We start from the raw sequence: 20,345 nt of genomic DNA, 5'->3' as shown, positions 1-20,345 counted from the left end.
AAAATCCCAAAGATACTGCCAATTAAGATCCAGTGCACTTAAAAATTGATATTTTGTCCTGGAGAACTCATAAGACAGTGAGGCTTTGTCTGTGGAAAGCCAGTTTATATGGTAGAGTTGCAAATGCCTTACTGGTTGGGGCTGGCTGTGTGAATATCTGCTATAATTTACATGCATTTGTGTGAGTGAGGAAGGAAACCTTGCTGCAGCAAATGTGTTATCAACTTGCAGTCTTGCACTCAGATATAACAGTTAAAATTCTCTTCAGCCATGTTTTGCAAACTTCGGGAGACCAAAGTTTCTACCACAGCTGTGATCCAGCATGGGGCAGAACATTTCCTTGGTGAAGAAAGAAAAGTTTATATCATTTGGAAACCACCCTTTCAGTTTCCACAGATAATTGCTAAAAGGATCTGGGAGAAGGAGGCTGGTATTAAGAAAAGCAAAACTCAGTCTGTCTGTGATCTGTGATCAGCAGGGTCTTGGGACGGAGGCAGATGCCAGGATTTGGCCTCCTGCCTTTGCTTAACTGGGGTAGGGAAATGGTTAAGGATTCCTGGCAGCTATATGGTCTAGAAGGACAAACTCCCAAATTGCTCCACAGGTCAACAACGCACAGGCACAGAGGTGAATAGAGAAGTTTGAAACTTGTAACAACAAATTCTGAAGTAGTGTTACTGACTTCTTTTAAGAAGTCTTCCTCTCCATCCTTTCCTCCCTCTTGTTATAACCCTTTACTAAGAGCCAAAATAGAATCATAGAATCATAGAATCATAGAACTATTCAGGCTGGAAAAGACCTTTGGGATCATCAAGTCCAACCATCATCCCTACTCTACTAAGTTCTCTCCTAAACCATATCCACCAACACCACATCCAAATGACCCTTAAACACATCCAGGGATGGTGACTCAACTACCTCCCTGGGCAGCCTATCCCAGTGTCTAACCATCCTTTCTGTGAATTTTTTTTTCCTAATGTCAGTCTAAATCTACCCTGTTGCAGCTTGAAGCCATTCCCTCTTGTTCTGTCGTTAATTACCTGTGAGAAGAGACCAGCACCAACCTCTCTTTCAGGTAGTTGTAGAGACTGATGAGGTCTCCCCTCAGCCTCCTCTTTCTCAAACTAAACATTCCCAGCTCCTTCAAGTCTTCTTCATAAGATTTATTCTCTAGGCCCTTCACCAGCTTTGTTGCCCTCCTCTGTACTTGCTCCAGCACCTCAATATCTCTCTTGCATTGAGGTGCCCAAAACTGGACACAACACTCCAGGTGTGGCCTCACTAGTGCTAAGTACAGGGGGACAATCCCTCTCTCCTTCTGCTGGTCACACTATTTCCAATACAAGACAGGATGCCATTGGCTTTCTTGGCCACCTGGGCACATTGCTGGCTCATATTCAGCTGCTTGTCAATTAGAACCCCCAGGTCCTTTTCTGCCAGACACTTTCCAGCCACACTTCCCCAAGCCTGGAGCATTGCCTGGGGTTGTTGTGGTCCAAGTGCAGGACCCGGCACTTGGCGTTGTTGAAGCCCAGACCATTAACATTAGCCCAATGATCCAATCTATCCAAGTCTCTCTGTAGAGCCTCCCTATCCTCATGTAGATCAACACTCCTGCCTAGCTTGGTGTCATCTGCAAACTTACTGATAATACACTCTGTGTCCTTATTAAGACCATCAATGAAGATGTTAAACAGAAATAGTCCCAAATAGCACAGAATGATATGCTAGCTCCTCTGCCACTGCAGTGTTTGCTCAGAGTGCCTGTGACTTAGAACCTCTCCTCCCGTCCTGGAGAGGCACAGAAATACTGCCCAAGCTGACTCCAGCTTTAGATATTCTGGGCACTTCGAAAAACGTTCATTCTGAAATGATCACATCTTCCTACAGGAAAGCTAGGGAGGGACATTTTACCAGGGCATGTAGCGAGAGGACAAGAGGTAATGGATCAACACTGGAAGAAGGGAGGTCTTTAGGTTAGATATTAGGAAGAAATTATTCACTGGGGATGTGGTGAGACACTGGAACAGGTCGCCCAGGGAAGCTGTGGATGCCCCACCCCTTAAAGTGTTCAAGGCCAGGTTGGGTGGGGCTTTGATTAATCTAATCATCATGGAAGGAGGCTGGGCCAAGATGATCTTGATGGTACCTTCCCACAAAAACTATTCTACCTTATGGCTTTGTGTTGACTTGGAAGAATATAAGGAACACAGTTCCTCACAGCTTTCTCTGTGTAAATGATCTTATTTTTTCCAAAAAGTGGATCTTTGTCTAATCCTCTCTCTGCTATTGCAAGGAAAGCTAAGTGTATACAGAACTTTATACTGGATTTTTAATACAACCAGGAGAACATTCCTGTAAACTGGACTGCAGGCTGTGTGACGAGCCTTTTCATTTGCTTTCTGTAACATCCCTTAATGCATTTTGCTATATTATCAATCTAGAACAGATTTGCTGTCCCTTGTATTTTTCATGGAAGAATAACTACTATGTCCACATCACACCCTTAGGAAATGCCAAAAGAGAAAAAATACTTTGAGAATTGTACAAAGAGGTCCTGGGACCTGATTACATGGGACAGCAGGGTCACAATGAGTTACTGTTTGGGTTTTCAGCCCACCAATTATTCTGTGCCAATGCCACTGGCTCTTGGGAGATGCTTCAAGGGGACAGCTGATCCAACCTGACAGTGCTGCAGCCAGTGAGGCAAGCCGGCTCCCACTGCACCCTATGGATCAGGTTCCACACACCTCCTCCTTCCCAACTGCCAGCAACCATCTCCCAGGGAGCTGACTGCTGTACTAGAGCAAGAATATTTCTTTTTCTTTTCTTTTTTTTTTTTTTCTAGGTTACCTTTCTACCAGTGAGCTGCTTGGCTTGGTGGTGTGAGTAGGGTGAAGGATCAGATAACAACCAGAGTTAAGGGAAGCAGAAGGACAAAAGAGGGAGTGGGAGGAAGGGAGCAAGACTTATTTTTTGTGGCATTCAGCCATTATTGTTAATAACATTTCTTCCACAAAGGTAGTGTGTATTATTCTGTCACATACTTTGAGAGTGTAAATGGTGGATTTAAGCAGAATAAAATCTAGAGCTCTGTCTTTATTCATGTCTTCCTTTAATAAATCTAATATCCTCATACCAGCAAGCCCTTGGGATTTAGTTGTCTGATTGCTGGTGAGGCCTGCCCTAAATATTACTTCTCTCTATGGCTGGTCACTTGTATGTCCCCCAGTGAATATGTTTATGCTTTGTGATATTAAGAAAGGTATGTTAATTTGGGAAACCACTAATTTGCAACTGATAATATGAAACACATCTTATCTCCCTGGTTAACCTACATCAGCTCTAGCAACTTATGTAATAGTCCATTACTGTTAGCAAAAGTAGCTATGCAGTATGTAATTGCTACACAGCCTAGTTATCTCATGATCTAACTGTGCAAGACTAAGTGAAATCAATGGGAACTTTAACCCTTTTGTTTCTGACACAGTTTTTACCCCCAACTTGTGGTGGGTCAACTGGCAAAACATAAATTCAAGAAATGCTGAGCTGTCAGCAATATGACCTTGCTGTACTTTGTTGCTTAACGCTAAGTTCAGCGATCATGATTTCTGATGAAGAAATACAAAATGCAAGACAAAGTTGCAGTCCTGACAAAGCATCAGGCCAGATGGACAATAGATGTCCTTTTCCAGGAACTGGGAGATGCCATGAATACTTTAGGCTGTAACAAAATTATTACTAGTTTCTCTCTATAGTTTATATGTGTTGGGCTGCATGTGTAAGGTGGAGGAAAGACACAATAAGATTCTCTAAAACTGAGTAAGTTACATTTCAAGAAAGCAAATAGTCTTCTTCCATTTTTTTAGCTGAAAATACAAATAGCCATTTATTATTTGTTAAGTGATGATGATTAACTTATTATTAGCCTTTCTATTCAGGCTTTGTTGGATCAAAACTTTTAGTCTTTTTTCAGTCCTTGATCATAAAACTTATGGAAGCCAATCAATTTTATTATTGATAGTGCTGGAATATGCATTAGTAGATTACTTATGCTCTGCTGAGAGCCAGCAGTAGCTTTAGCTTCGTTAGTTTTGATAAAGAAGTGACATATGAATGTCACAAACACTATTTTAAATTAGACATATCTGCTATGCCTCCAGGAGCTGAGGAGATATAATCTGGCCATTCACAGATAGCAGATATGTGGAGAGACAGATGGCTAAACATAATAATAGCTAAAACTGATAGCTTTATTTTTAAAAATAGCAGAGACTAACCCTGAGGACTGAAAGAACAATGCAGCACTGAGGTATTTTGGCAAACCATATACCATGCTGTATTATCAATTCATCAAGAATTCAATATGTTAAGTAACATTATTTGGCTTCTGATAACCTGCTGAGCTCACACACTCAGGTAGGAAGCAAAAGCTCTTAGGCACATGGTGATAAAGATTTTTGTGAGAAATGAATCAGCTACCAATAGACTTGAGTGGTTAGACCTCTCTGGGGGAAAAAAAATCTGAGCAGCTGAAAAAAAAAAAAAGTCATATGTGAAATGATGGGAAATTTTACCATCACAAATAATAGTGTTTTAAGGGAAGGAAAGGCAAAAAGTAGTAATTGAGCCATGTTGAAATATCTCCTTTCAAGAATATCAGATACAACTCCAAAACTTTCATTTTTCCAGCCTGAATTACCAAGGACAGTTTTCTAAACCCCTAAGGCCTGTAATGGAAAGGCACCTCTCCCCTCAGGATTTTTGCCCTTTGGTACTGAAATCAAATGCACCTTTTAAAAGAGGAAAGTCTCCACTGGGTGGATCACTGCCAAGGTACTGCTGGTGGTGTCATTTGAGTGTGCTCTTCGAGTCACAGTTACTTTTAAGAGCCTCTAAAAAGATACAATAAATGTATATAATGTTGAAATTCCTTTAACTTGTTGGAGGCAGGACTAGACACAGCTCATCCCAAAAGACCTGGGATGCAGGTGGAGCAGTCTGGGGTTAGAGAAGTTAGTAATGTGTTTTGTGTTGAAGAACAGGTGTATGTTAATAAACCAGAGGTTTATCACACACAAAGCGGTGATATCTTGATGTTATATCTTGCATGGACTTTGGGTTGTCCACCCATGGACTTCTCATGGGTGGAGAGCTGTACCTGCCTGCTTGGAGATAACAGCTTATAACCTGAGAATCTATGTCAAATTTCTAAAGGGCAGCTACTCTTGCCTATACATTTACAGATGCTTTCTCTTTGCTGCATCAACAGTATGCAGCCTTCCAGCAAAATATGTCCTCAGTGTTTACTCAGGCTAATCTCTCAATAACTGCAATAAAGAATTGATGAGGCTGGTAAGAGTTTGGTAAGCTGTAAAGATGTGTGCTTAAGGGAAGCACACTCAGGCTTCTGTTACTAGCAAGAACAAAAATTGTAAGAACTATTGATTGTGTTGATTTTGAAACTAAAGTTGTCCCTCTTCACTGGAGATGCTAAGAAGCTCATCTGGATTTGCTTGAGAATAAACTGATGATAATGCAATTTGACTAAATCTTGATAAGTTAATTTACGAAAATTTGACTTGCTATAGTGTCAAGTGTCCTAAAAGTATTAATTTAGGAGAGAAAAAAAAAAAATAGTATTTCTTGCTCTAATCCAGAAATAATATTTTACAGCAAAATCAATTTCTGCTACAAATATATATATGGTCTTACTGTGTCAACTTGTGCAAACGACAAAGATATATCCAAATATTGCATAGACAGAGAAACAACTAGGAGTCTTTTTTTCAAGATTTTTTGACTGTGCAGAATTTAAGACTATATAATGGTAATAACTGATAGAGTTTTTCCCTTTCATTAAAAATGTCATTTTGACATTTATTTTCACCCAGTGGGTAAGGACCTAAAGTTCAGGCTCTACTTCATATAGGTCCAAAATGTAAATACAAATGCTTACAGGGCTTCTCTGAAAGAACATCTCACTTACTAATTTTTTTTTTCCTGTCCCAGAGATTCGTAAAAATTCCAAATAAAATTGTAATTTAAACTGATCTGTTTCTATCAAATATTTCCTTGAAAAATGACATTTCCAGAACTTAAATATTACAGAAAATAATGTCTTTTCATGATGCCCTGCCTCAACATAATGAACAGCTCTGCTGTTTCCTTTGCAGTCAGCTCTAAATTTGCCTTAAATATAACCACAGTGAATAGCAAATATTTGTTTTTCTTAATAATCCTTACACTAAGATGACTAAACCAGAATTAGTTATATGCAAGTCCCTCTTGTGCCTCTGCTGAACTGATGACATATTTCAGCTGTTGCACCTTGGATGTTCTTTTCTGGAAAGGAGCTGTCTTAAAGTCTAATGGTCTCACTAAACAGTCAGCACGATTAAAAAAAAAAACCAAAACACAAAACCAAAACAAAAAACCAGTATAACTGGTGCTTAAAAAAAATAGTACCAATGTGCTTAAATAAACCTCTACAAAGTCACTTTTTGCTGATTTATATGACGCATGGTACAAATTATGTCAAGCAAGCTACCTTGAAATAGGTACAAACAACTGAAACATGATCACAATGAAGAAAATTATAAAGAGGTTGAGGAAAAAATTACTTGTTCTAACACCTCACCACTAAGAACTCATGCAGGTCTAATTTCATATACAAACATTAGCAAACCATGCTGTGTAACTAGCTCGTTATTACTAGTAAATGGATGAACACGTAACATTGCTGCTGTGTATAATTTGTTTTGAAAATAGGAATAAGGCAACATTCTGGATTAACTCAAAGTAAATACTTAGTGTAAGGAGATACGCTGGTTTTAAATTCTCTGCTTATTGGAAAAACTGCCATTTCCTCAATACATCAATCAATTACAATTGTTTGTGAATAAAGTACAATTTTTTGTAAAATGTTGCAAAACGAGTGAGACATTACCTGAGGAGAATTGTGGGTTTATTCTCTGTAATTTGAAAATTTCATGAAAAATACAATAAGGATTGGAAAATTCCTCTATATTTAGGTTTTTACTGAGCTTGCTGAAAAAAATTAAATGTCATAGAGTAGCCATTTTTTTCAACTTTTTTTCAACTTGTTTTAAAAAGTCATGGTAGAATCTAGGCTCAACCTAGATTCTAAAACATACAGTTTAACTTCTCCTGGCAGTTCATAGACTTATCTCTACAACTGACTTCAATAGCTGTTGAGTGAAGAGGAGTCTTCCAGAAGGGCCTTTGAATAAGTAACTTCTAGATCTCCACAATCTTTAGCACCCCACCAAATCATTAGAAGATCTAATAATTAGACAAAACCTTAATGTTTCCAGATTTTTAACTGTAAGAGAGTCATTGTCTGCAGTGACCCCAAGGGGATTCCATGTCTTCATGGTGGACACCTCAGGGATTCTACAGTCTTTCACTCCAGAATACTCCATGATTTAGGCCCTCAGTTAGAAACCCTTTTCACCAAAGATTTAACAAATTAACTTTTCATTTTTCTTTACAGACAAAACTAGATTTTAAAGAAACAAAGTAATCTAAAAAAAAAAAAAACTGAAGAAAAAAATTGTATCTGCCATTTCTACAAGACTCTCTCAAATACCCTTCACACCCCTTGAATCAAGGAGACGTATACGATCCCATCTTGCAGTCTCATGGAGCACATTGGCTTGGGATATACAAGCATGTGAGCTCGATGTGTCTAAAAGTAAGATTAGATTCAGCATCAGAACTTTGTTCAGTTTATTTGCACTACGTAAATATAAGTGTATGGAGTGAATATCAAAATGCAGAAAAATAAGCATGTAGATTATTATGGGGAAAAAAATAAAGAAACTAGAAACATAATAAGAATTAAAAATGCATTCTTTCAACTTACATTAATGAAAAGACATCTAAAAAAATATGTTACCTTCTCATGTCTAGGATGAAAGACAGTAAGCAAGGAAACATGACAATATAATGAATATATTTTTAAAAATATTGTTGCATCTTCTATTCATAGGGAATTTTGTGTTGCATATATTACAAAAAACTAAGTTTAATAAAGGAAAAACAAAAAAATAATATAAAAAAGGATAAAAGCAGAAACAGAGCACAAGAACTACAAATAATCCTTATTGAATAACCACAAACCACATGAATTGAAACATCCATACCTTTTTTATTGCTTTTCCTATAAGGTAATCTCCAATTGGTATCAGAGCTCCCCCAAAGATAGCCAGAACAGCACCGATGATGGCCCCAGTGATGAGCCCACAGTTCGTGTCACAGCCCATTCCTCTTCTTTGTCAAGGTGCAGGCAGAAAATGTAAAAATGTCCTTGCTGCAAGGTTTGATGTTTGGGGGTTTTTTCTCACTTCTTAGTCCAAATAGACACACTGATCTTCCTGAGAGAAGCTGCTAATATAAGGAGAGAGTGAACAAAAATCACATTCCAAAGCTCAAAGTACAAAGTGCATGAGGTGAAGCAGGTAGAAAGATAACATGTTAAAACCAGCCAGCAGTGGCAGACCATGCCAAAACCAAAAGAAGCTGCATGCACTTTTGGTAAGCTAGCTGCTTGTTACATATAGTATTTTTATTTTTTTTTTTTATTTCAGTTCTCTAAAACACTTATAAGGTCTTTCAGTAGTCTTTTTTTTTTTTTTTTTTTGGCTCTGTTGCATTAAGGCAAACTGACACTGTTATTATTCAGCTGACACTCTTCCTGAGGCAAGCACCTTCCCTAAAATCTCACTGTGCCAAAGGAGAAGGCTATAGCCCTCTGCTTTAACAACAGCCTGCAATGCCCATGGTCCCACTTCAGGGAAAACCAGGAACTTACAGCACTAGTGGAAGCAAACTAGGCTGTTTTTGCAATCTTAAGGCAGGTATTAGTTGCAGAGCTAATTACACATTCAAGGTCAAATACAGAGAGCAAAATAAAACATAGAGTGGAATAACAATTCAAACTGAATTCCCAGTTTACTCATAATGATTAAAGGGATAAAAAGTTTTCATGGATTTCTAAATAGTAAAGCAGGTGGAGAAATAGCAAGTGTTTTATTTTTCTAAATGCACTTATGAGATCCTTTGACTAAATAAAGGACACATACAGCATATGCTGACATATAAGATTCAGCAATCCAATTATGTGTCTTACCAAACTACCATATCATGTCCATACCTGATCCCAGACTGCTCCTTTTATTTGCATGGAAACCCACCTTTTGCTTGCTTTCTCACTTGCAGCAGTTTATGGTTCCCTTGCCATTAACAATGACTACTTCTGTGCATTTGAGCTCATTTGGTATTTTAATCATTACTCCTTGGTTACATGCAAGCAGAATGACCAAAACACCACTTGCAATCTCAGAAAAACACCCTTCCTATCAAAGTTAGCCAGTCCATCCACCTGCCACCAGGTCATTCCATGTGGTTTCCACATTAAAACTTCACACTTGAATTGCTTTGCCTGCACATACAAGGGACCAAGAAAGAAACCAGATTTGGCTAAAGGTTTTGACTTTCACTAGGGACTGAGAAGAACCTCTTTAGAGCTGTAAACTTGGCTTTTCTACTGGGGAAGGTACATTTTATTTGAATTGCTTGTTTACTTAGTTTTTTTCCTCTCCACCACCTCTGTTACTCTATGACTTTGCACAGAATGGTGACAGAAGCTCCTTAAAGGCACAACATTAAGACAAAAAATCTATTTTCTCGAACTTTTTATGCAACTTGTTGCACTTTTCACAAAGAAAGACTTGACTGAATTATAAAGACACCAAGTTATTAAAGCCTCTTTGATGTAGTGGATGGATGCATAATGTGGCTAAAGGCAAAATTTTAAGCAAACTCAAGTTAGAAATTCATTAGACCTGAAGAACTTTTAAGTGGAATTCACTAGGACCAACTCTCATGTTTTTGTAGACATGTTCAGATCAGGATCTTTAGTCTGGCAAAAGCAGACCTGTAATACAGCTGTGCAACTGATGGGGTGAGTGGTGTGGGGATTTGACTGCTGTAACATATTGCAGAAAATCTAAGAAGACGTAGAAATCGTAAATGAAATCAAATTCTGGAAAGCAGGTATTCCAAGCTGATTTTTTTCCCCAATGATACAAATTCTAGCATTTTAATTTTTTTTAATTGTGGAAATAACGCATCTTAAAATTTAAAATGGAAACCATCTCTTCCAAAATTGTTTAAGGAGGGCTTTTAGGAATTGTCAGACCTCTTTTCTTGACTTACATACTGAAGCTTTTAAAATCCAACAGAAACACACCTTCCACAAAAATGCATTTCCATCAAGATTTCTACAAGCTGTTCCATTGGATTGTGTTTTTGTTATGCAGGCTAGGTATCTGTCATGAGCACTAGCACTAAAAGAACTAAAAAGTAACTGGCTGTAATAACTTGTGTCAATTTCAAGATTTTGCAGATTGTAAAATATTCACCCTTCTCCCACCAAACACAGTACAATAGCAGTCTAAACAAATCAAAGTTATGCAATTCAAATTATCTGTTACACAGCTGCAATGAAGAGCACTCACATTGCAATACTTCATGTAGAAGTCAACAAGCTGTTCTCATCTATCACAAATGAATGTAAAATATGAAGATTAAAGTAGAAAATTCCAAAAAGAATGCAGTTGTGTCCAGGAATTCCTATTCAAGCAAAAATAATTTAGCTTAAGCAGAACAGAATGTACCATAAAAAAATTTAGATATTGTCTATGGGACTATAGTACCATTTAAATTTAGATTTGACTATAGAATTAATAAGAATGTTCAACTCATTCTAGAAAGCTGGATATGTACTAATTAATACTGTTTCAAATGTCCTTAATGGAATATTGACAATGGAAATGGTCCACTCAAATCTCTGAAAAGATAATTTACAAGTAACTGAATAGGAAGAAAAGATGCAAAATGCTCTTGAGATTCTTTTTCCTACTTAATTAACTCTTCTGTACATGTCAGTCTAAGTAAGCCCTTATAAAATATCAAATAACATTATCTAGAGTTTCTTAATTATTTCTCCAGCTCTAAGAATAATTTTTTAATGTTGCTTGACATGGAATTACTTCTGTTCTGACAGAGAATCAGATTTATTGCCTCAAATGAGAATAACTACATGAGGAAGATGCAGTGTGTATAGTGAAAATTAAAGAGGGTTTGAAAATTCCTATTGAGAGTTTCAACCCAAACCTACAGTTCTAGTTTCTCCAAGGTCAGATGGGGGGATTATAAATCCTGAAACTATTAAGAGATGCATTTGCAGATAAGATGTTATTCATGTGTTGTGGTGTGTTTTTTTTTTTAATCTTTGACATGTTTTGAAATAATAGTTTTCAACTTTTTATATGCAATAGTAAGTGCTACAAATATTAAAAAAGGTTCATTATAAAAATATATATCAATTTAAAAATACATCTTATAAAAAGTTTCATTTCTTATAAATTCACATGGCTGAAACTGCAGTTTCAATAATATCTAATGTCAAGAGATGGAGTGAAACTGGGAAAGCAAGCAATACCAAACATAAAATACCATTGCTAACACAGTAATCAAGTATTTCACTAATACATGTAAAATTTCACTGTTTCTGGCAAACAGCTTTGCAAAATCCTGCCATTTTAATTTATGTTACAAACAAATATTTTCAAAAGCTTTCCTCCACCTGATTTTAGAACTATTAAAGAGGAAAACCCTCTGATTTTAAAAGTTGTATCATATGACTCACCTTGAATAAGGGCAACTGACTTTTCAGCTGAACAGACAAGTACTTAACACATGATTTGGATCAAGTTACAAGAAGACAAGCAGCTACATCTCCCAACCAAGAACATAGCCTCTAAACTCTGAGGGAGTGTTTATATATTCCAAGACACGTCAGTTCCCTGCTTATCTTTTTTTTTTTTTTGCCAGAAGAAAAAGTTGCATTGGTGCTGGGGGGTGTTATTTTTACAGTCTGACTAAAAGCCACTACCTACGTCTCGTGGTAATATACTTAGCAGCTGCAATCTCTGTCAAATTTTGATCCAAGTGAGCCAAAGGTCAAGGAGACAAAAGGGTAAATTACTTATTTAGTTACTGCTCACTTCTTCTTTAATATCCATTGGTCTTAAAACTGCTCATACTAACAACTTATGACTAATTAGTTCCTGGTAGCTTCTTTGAGATACAGAATATTTACAAATATTCTTTTTGTGTAGCATGCTCTGCTATATAAATAGAGCCTTATTATTGCAGTAATCCTCTTTCAAAATACAGACTAAATGCCATTGCAGTTTAATCATCATGATAATATATTTTTAATTAATAAAAAACAGGAAATGTCAGAATATTTTAAAGCTACTTTTTTCACACTTTGGATTGCAACATTTCCTCCCAAAGTGCTAAGTCTCTTCCTCTTTACTGCAAGTTCAATGAACTTCATCCTAGAAGGTTCTTCTTAATGTATTTAAAAATCAGTTATTTTTACACTGACTTGTGGAACAAAACATCACCCCAGCATAGTGTCTAATAATAATTAGCATTAATCAGTTTGGCAAGATTTTGCACAAATATTTTTAAATATCTCCTCATCCCAGGTGAATTAAATGAACTGATCTTTTTAAAAGACTCTTCTTGCAGCAGCAAGAGGAAGTTTTTTATATTTGTCTTATAAGAGCAAATATTCCTAAAAATAGATTCTTATGGACAGGCTTTCAGGTATAGCACTCAATAGTTTGTGATTCAGACGGTTAGTATTTGCTAGGTGGTTTGACTGATTGTTTACTGTTCTGTTTTTTATATTGCCTATTTGAAAGTTGAGCTTCCTTGGAAGAAGCTCCTTTATTCTAATTTACTTCCATGTAGATCTACGGTGGATGACGATTAATGAATTTGAGATTTCATTTCCTAGTAGTGAAAGCAACAGTGAAAGTGAGCCTGGTCCTTTGAAAGCAACCTGGAGTCTTTGTATAAGGCTCCCTGACAGAGAAGGTTGGTGACCCTGACTGCCTCCAGTTTCATATCCTTAAAAAGTGGAGTAAATTTGCTTTGCTCTATTTCTAATTAAAGGATGGAGTTTCCCTGCTGAAAGAAACGGTCTTCCATGTCATGTTTCCCTACACTATTTTTATGAATATTATAATTAATTCTTTCTATTGGACATCTCCTCAAATGATGGTCTCCTGACAATGCTCTTGGGGATACCCCAGGTTTCCTCCCAGGCTGCACTGTCTTCATCATTGCTGATTTGTCTCTTGTATGAGGAAGTAGTTCCAGTTACGCACACGTGTCCACGGAGATGTTCCCTTCCATGCTCATTTTCTCCATTTGCAGTGTATGGGATTCAGTGAGCACCATTCGTAGAGGAGGAAAACACCTACTGCTGTGTTTTGGTTGGAATCCTAAAGGCCCTAACACAGATATAAAGAAGTTCAGTTTTCAACATAAACATACTGACTTAATGATACCATATTATTGTCCTACATAAACAAGATCTTTCCTAGCAGGAGATGCTTCACAACAAAATAAGAACTGCCAGGTTCAAATGCAGACATCAGCTAGAAGGACTTGAAACTGAGAGAAGTTGTGCACTTTTGGATATCAATTATTTCCATTTCTTAAAAACAAAACAAACCATAAGTACTTGGTGGTCCTCTGTTCTCTGGCCTTGCATCAGAGTTCAGAGGCTATACAGGAGAAAACACAGAGACACACACCAACTGAGCAATGACAGAAAAAGCAAAAAAACAAGTGTACTTCATTGGAGTCCCCTGTGGTGAGACAACGAACAAACTACCCCACGTGGAGAAACTGTCAAGAAAGAGGAGTAGTGTAAATCACACTCACATGCTTAATGAAGACTCAGAAAACCACAAGAAGCAGGAAAAGACAAAAGCAGTTGTTAACCCCAAATGAAGTCCACCCACAGTTCCTGGAATAGGCATACTATGGACAAGAAAGCTGATGAAAAGAAAGAGATGAGTGTCATTCCCGGCTTTTCTAACATCTCATAGCAGGGCCTTTTGGAAATTTGGGATGTTTTCTAAATGCAGAGGAAGCAATGAGGAGAATTATCTTTCTATATGCCCTGAGATTCCTAAACACTCAATGCCTCCTGTTATTTCTTTTAATTTAAGATCCCCTCCATCAGAATTACATACCTTTATGGTACACATAATTTGAATTTCGAGGACACCCACATAAATATTGCCACATTCCTGTAGGGATTCTCTGATGTACAGTACAGCCCAGCATGATTTTATATTCCTGTGTTTCCACACTCATGATACTCGCAAAGGATTTTTTTCACCTGCTCATTATGAAACTTGTAAAAACGCATTTCAACAAAAAACCCGTCAGATGTGGAGATGTTAGCAGATGTTAGCTGAGTTTAACAAGACAATGAAAAAACTTGTGTCAATGCTTTTGCACCATCTGAATTATTCAGAAGACACAAACACATAAAAAACCCAACAAAACCAAGCTTACAGTTGTTAGGCAAAGAGCCTGCTAATTTAGCTCCTTACTCACAGAAAAATCAAGTTGCTGTAGCAACCCTATAGCAACCCCAGCTGCCCAGTGCCCTTCGAGTCAGTTGATCTTCCATCAGCCACAAAGAGAAATAAAAAGTTGCACAGAGCTTTTAAACTCTTTTGTAGTTAACCTGTCTCAAGTAGTAAGGAATTACAAGACAATACTCTTTCACACTTACACTTTGCCAGGAAGACCAGCTCTAAGAAACCCTTTCAACACCAGGCTCTGCCTCTGATCCCTTTAGTCCCTTACAATAGCCCAGCACTTGGAGGCAACATATCAGTCCCTGTTGCAGATCTAGAACAAGCTGAACTGACTTTGCCCTTTGCAATAGCTATGCAAACACAGTTTGATCCCAGTTAATCCTCACAGCACACTGGAAGCCAAGTAAGCAGTTGGTACCAGAGACAACTCTTCAGTTTTGGGCTTATTGCACCTATTTACCCAGAGATAGGGCAGAAGGAGGGATTACAGCTGTGAATACAGCTGTTCAAATTCACAGGACTCTTTTTAGTGATTTCTACAGGCTTCGGTTCAGAACCTTGTTGTCTAAATGAACTCCTGAGCCATGTGTCAGTGCTACTGTTTTGTTTGCCTGTCAGTTTGGAACTTTGCTTGATGTCACCAGCTGGATGAGATTTCTGCCTCTCCTTGTGTCTTGGCGATATTAGGAGATGTTCTTTTACAGGGAATGAAATTTTGCATTAATGAAAGTTAGTTTGATTTCGTATGGAAGTTTAAACCTTCTTTGTATCACATCATCAGATAATACGTAAGAGGCAGCACATGAGCTATTCACCCAGACCAGCCTCAACAACTTACTCCAATTCCACTGCATAAGAGCCTCCCCTAGAGTGAACATGGCCTATCTTCAAGTACTACCTATAAAAAACTTTAGCATTTAGCAATCCAATTATAAAAATAATAACATAGCATGATTTTTTTCCCCCTAAATTGTATATTCACTGTCAGTCTCAGAGGTACTGTCACTGGGACTGCTATGTTGTACCTCCTCATTTTCCAAAAGCCATCGTATAGAACAGAGGTATTTGACAGGAGTAGTCACCTCACTTTAAAAGAAAGAAGTATTAAGATAGTCCAGTTTTTCCAGTTTTGCTTATAGTATCTTCTTTTTAAGGACTTAAAATTAAAAAAAAAAAAAGGGGGGGAAGATCTAGGTTCATATCAATACTTCATTTCTTGTTTAAGGGTAATTAAAAATGTTTATTGCAAGTAACTTTATCCAGGAAAGAAGTAGCCATCTAGCCCAAGGAACATTAATTAGTTTCCTCTCCTGTCTAAGGAGAGGTATGAGCTCATTCCATGGACTAATGTCATCTACCTTCAAAATACCCAAAACAGTCTTTCAGTTTCCACCCCTGTCACTGCACCATACCAACAATACCAGGACAGCTCTACAAGGCTCTGGTAAGTGCAAACAAGTTGTGAAGCAAAAAGAATACGCAATGAGAAAACTTGAGAATATTTACCACCTGACATTATTGGAATGTTTGGCCAAAAATTGCCAATGCGGTGAAGCAATTTTTTGCCCACCTCGCATCACAGACTTTTACTGCAGCGTTGGTCTCCAAGGCTTTCAAGTGCATGCCCTGAGGCATACTCCAGCCATCCACATCAAGCACCCCTCAGTCCCTTGACAAAACATCTTCCCAAACATGCATTAATACCTGATTTCTCATCACAAGAGCTTGGAAGACTCATTCCAAACTGCTGTGTAGCTTCTTCATTACTGACTAACAACTCCCAGCTGTAGTTTTCTCAGCTCTGTGAAGTGGTAGGACCTAAGGTGTTGTTCCTTGTGAGTCTCAGTGTGTTCTGATGATATGGAAAATATCCTAAAATACCATTGAGTCAAGCCAACTTGGCAGCAGTACAGTGGAAATAGTGTGATATATTTGGCTCCTGCCAGTGATGAGCTTCACTGTCGAACTGTAACTAGGTTCTTTACAGGGAAAAAGGGTGATGGAAGACCCAGGGGCTGCTTTGGTTAATTTTCTTTTTTTTCCCAGAAATATTGATTCTGAGCTCTTCTTCGCTGGCTGTGGCATACATAAAATACTGCCCTTCTCAGTCTTCACAATTACTTTAAAAATCTGTTTTCAAGTTATTTTAGCTGGGGGACAAGGTGAAGAAAGCACAAGACAGAGAGGGATAGAGTGGACTTTGATTCTTCCATTGCTGTGGATTCGTGGGAGAGTCACTCAGAACGTAGATATGAATGAACTTCATAGAACTGAAACCAACACACAAACTGTAATATAATAACTTAGGATTCTGGGTGAGTCTGAAGCAGCAAAGAGCTATAAAAATCTGTTACCTAAAGGACTGGGTCAGTCTATTAATGCTAAAGTTGTTTCTCATGGAAACCTAAGGAGGGCATAGAGAGGAGGATCCAATGGTAGGGGAAAAAATGTGAAAGCAGAAGTCTTTTGAAAAGCAAGGGAAATTTAATAAATCTTATCCCTATTTGGATATATTCCACTTATTGCAAAAGTCTTCTCCTTGGCTCAGAAGTCACAGAATAATAGAATAATTCAAAACTCCTTCATTGTTGCAATATCTGGTTGAGAAATATTCAACACAATGAATCATTCCAGACAATGGCAGCGTCTTTTGCTTTTGTCTGTGTAATTATTAAGAACAACATGCATACAGGGGATTTTTCCAAACAAGAGTTATGTTTAAGGTCAACTTCTTGGTGATTTCTCAAGCATTGAAGACCTGGCAAATAATTTACACCCTTTCAGTTCATGTGTTTCACACCTGGAGACATGTCCTTGGTCTGAGCAACACACAGAAGATCTTCCCCAGGATTTTAGTTCAGCCTCAAATGCAAGGTATTAAAGCCAAACCATGAGCCTACTGCAAGAAAGCAAAAAAAGAAAAAAAAACAACACCCAAAAAACAACAACAACAACCAAAAACACAGAAACGAAACCAAACAAATGAACAAAAACCTCCCAAAACACAAAAAACCCTATAAAACCAACAAACTGCTCTTCATCAGGCCAGCACAAGAAGAAAATATTACTTAACGAGCCTCATGTCCTGGAACAGTTCTCCAGCCCCACTTTGAGAATCAGAATCAGTGGCTGGGATAGTACCAGGGGATCCCAGCCTCTGCCAGCAGGACAGGTTTTTTAGCAAAAGAAAAGGTGATATAGAAAATCAGCTGGAGAATTAATACAGGCCAAAACTTTTCCTGATTAAGCTTTGTCCCTTGAGCAGAAGTCTCAGAAAAAGAATAATGGCAGCATGGAGCTAGTGCAAACACACTTAGAAAAGCAGAATTTTCCCTCCAGCTGGCAGCACAGCTACAGACCATGGGGATCTTGCCTACTAGTCTGGGTGAGGAAGAAATAGTTTTAAGAAAATCTTTGCCAACTGCCATGGCATTTTTCACCTTTTAGAGCCTTTCCCTATGGACCTGGTGAGCCCCACTGTGTCTAAAATACTTAATTATATTACAAGCTTATTATACAGACTTTCTTACACTACAGGATGCTTTTGTCTTCTTTATTCTAAGTGTTAATGTGCTACTCTTGTGTGTGTGACAAAAAAATGAATTGTTCCTTTTTGGCATATTTTTCTTGAGAAGATATTCAATGACTACAATGGAAGTATAAAATACAGATCACACAAACACATAGACACCACCACCCCCTCCCCCTATAACTGAAAAATAAAGTCACCCTTGCTACAAGAGATACCTTGGCAGCAGCTGAAGATTTAGAGATTGGGAAAATTTGTGTAGTACTATTGCTTATTAAGAAACATGGATAACTATGAAGAACAGAGCAGCACAAAAAGTACTAGCAGTGATTTCTGTGCACTAGCACTGAACGAAGCAGGCAACTAATAAACACCCTGGACTTTTCAGATCATGCAATTTTCTGATGCTAACATATGCCATTATACTTTCAGATGAAACCATGTTACAGAAATATGCATGTAACTATCAGTTACACAAAAAGTATTTCCAAAATACAATTTAACTGGAAAAACCCTATATTTCTGATCATTTTCCTGGTTGTGCCAGTTCTATAAATGCTTCTGAAGTCTCACTTGAGGACAGAAAAAAAAATCCTCCAAACTAGACAACTACAAACTACACATTTTCCATTAATAAGACATTTTTGCCAAGTGAAAAACAAACAAAAAATAACAACAACAACAAAAACCAATTAACACTGATTTAATGTCATAATTATTATTTCAGTTGTTAATCAGATCACTAAAATTGTACAGGTTATTTTTAACTATATGACTATATAATGTATCTTGACAATATTATTATATACTATAGTGCATACTAATAATTATGTGATTATATGACTCTACTATATATATTGAGTTGATCTCAAGACTTCCATACAAAAATTCATTTAAAATACATTAAATCAGAATCTTTATTGAACATGAATTATAGTTTGAAATCTACACTGAAATGCACATAGACGCCTTTTTCCAATAATAATAATTACCACAGTATTGTCAGATATTAATTTCTAACACACTTAAAAAATATATGCATAGTATGATCAGCCATACACATTTCTCTTCATTAATTTATATTTTTAATGAAAAGCATATAATCCTCTATATAATAGACTTTTATATGTAAGATTATTATTCACAGATAAAATAGCCATACACATATTTCTCTTCATTAATTTATATTTTTAATGAAAAGCATATAATCCTCTATATAATAGACTTTTATATGTAAGATAATTATTCACAGATAAAATATTATATACACTTTTTACAGTTTAAAATAGGAATGCATTCATTTCTAATGTCAATATACAATGAAACATTAGCAACATATTAAATATGATTAAGCTATTAATATACAAGTGAAATAATGTGATTGTCAGTAGATTTACTCTTCCTAAATTTTACTGACTGGCACTTGTTTAGAGTTACAGAGTCAAGAGGTTGACTGGCCTCTGTCTTTGCTTTCAATAACTCCAGCATATAAGAGCATTTTGCTAGCAATAGGATGCAATAATATGCTCACAAGAAACAAAAAACCCTGTCCATCTGCGTGCTAAGAAACTGCATGTGGTCCAGGAGCAGGGTCACATACCTGTGTGGAGGGAGAGCTGCTCTCATTACTCTTGCCACCAAGAACTGGGGAGTTGCAGAAGAGCCTGCTAATTTAGCTCCTTACTCACAGAAAAATCAAGTTGCTGTAGCAACCCTATAGCAACCCCAGCTGCCCAATGCCCTTAGAGTCAGTTCATCTTCCATCAGCCACAAAGAGAAATAAAAAGTTGCACAGAGCTTTTAAACTCTTTTGTAGTTAACCTGTCTCAAGTAGTAAGGAATTACAAGACAATACTCTTTCACACTTACACTTTGCCAGGAAGACCAGCTCTAAGAAACCCTTTCAACACCAGGCTCTGCCTCTGATCCCTTTAGTCCCTTACAATAGCCCAGCACTTGGAGGCAACATATCAGTCCCTGTTGCAGATCTAGAACAAGCTGAACTGACTTTGCCCTTTGCAATAGCTATGCAAACACAGTTTGATCCCAGTTAATCCTCACAGCACACTGGAAACCAAGTAAGGATTTTGATACCAGAGACAACTCTTCAGCTTTGGGCTTATTGCACCTATTTACCCAGAGATAGGGCAGAAGGAGGGATTACAGCTGTGAATACAGCTGTTCAAATTCACAGGACTCTTTTTAGTGATTTCTACAGGCTTTGGCTCAGAACTTTGTTGTCTAAATGAACACCTGAGCCATGTGTCAGTGCTACTGTTTTGTTTGCCTGTCATTCAGGATCTTTTGCT

The 20,345-nt window shown here is 37.4% G+C and overlaps 1 protein-coding gene across 9 annotated transcripts in view; it reads right to left on the bottom strand.

The window, feature by feature from the left end:
• Positions 1 to 20,027, bottom strand: part of CD36 (CD36 molecule) — a 38,988-nt gene extending 18,961 nt beyond the window's left edge. The window contains exons 1-2 of one of the 9 annotated variants that reach the window (XM_051608223.1): positions 19,906 to 20,027; positions 8,169 to 8,412 (exon numbers count right to left, since the gene is read on the bottom strand). In XM_051608223.1, coding sequence (XP_051464183.1) covers positions 8,169 to 8,288 — 120 coding nt within the window. In that variant the 5' untranslated portion in view covers positions 8,289 to 8,412; positions 19,906 to 20,027. Of the gene's footprint in view, positions 1 to 8,168; positions 8,413 to 11,737; positions 11,855 to 14,701; positions 14,818 to 16,211; positions 16,346 to 19,636; positions 19,831 to 19,905 lie in introns of those variants that run through there. The other 8 variants (XM_051608228.1, XM_051608225.1, XM_051608221.1 and 5 more) reach the window with 8 other exon arrangements.
• Positions 20,028 to 20,345: the final 318 nt, after the last annotated feature.

This window comes from Apus apus, chromosome 1 (genome assembly GCF_020740795.1).
Source record: "Apus apus isolate bApuApu2 chromosome 1, bApuApu2.pri.cur, whole genome shotgun sequence".
NCBI classification, from domain to species: Eukaryota; Metazoa; Chordata; class Aves; order Apodiformes; family Apodidae; genus Apus; species Apus apus.
Note: the sequence above shows the minus strand (reverse complement) of the source record. Positions and strands in the feature narration are given on the sequence as shown.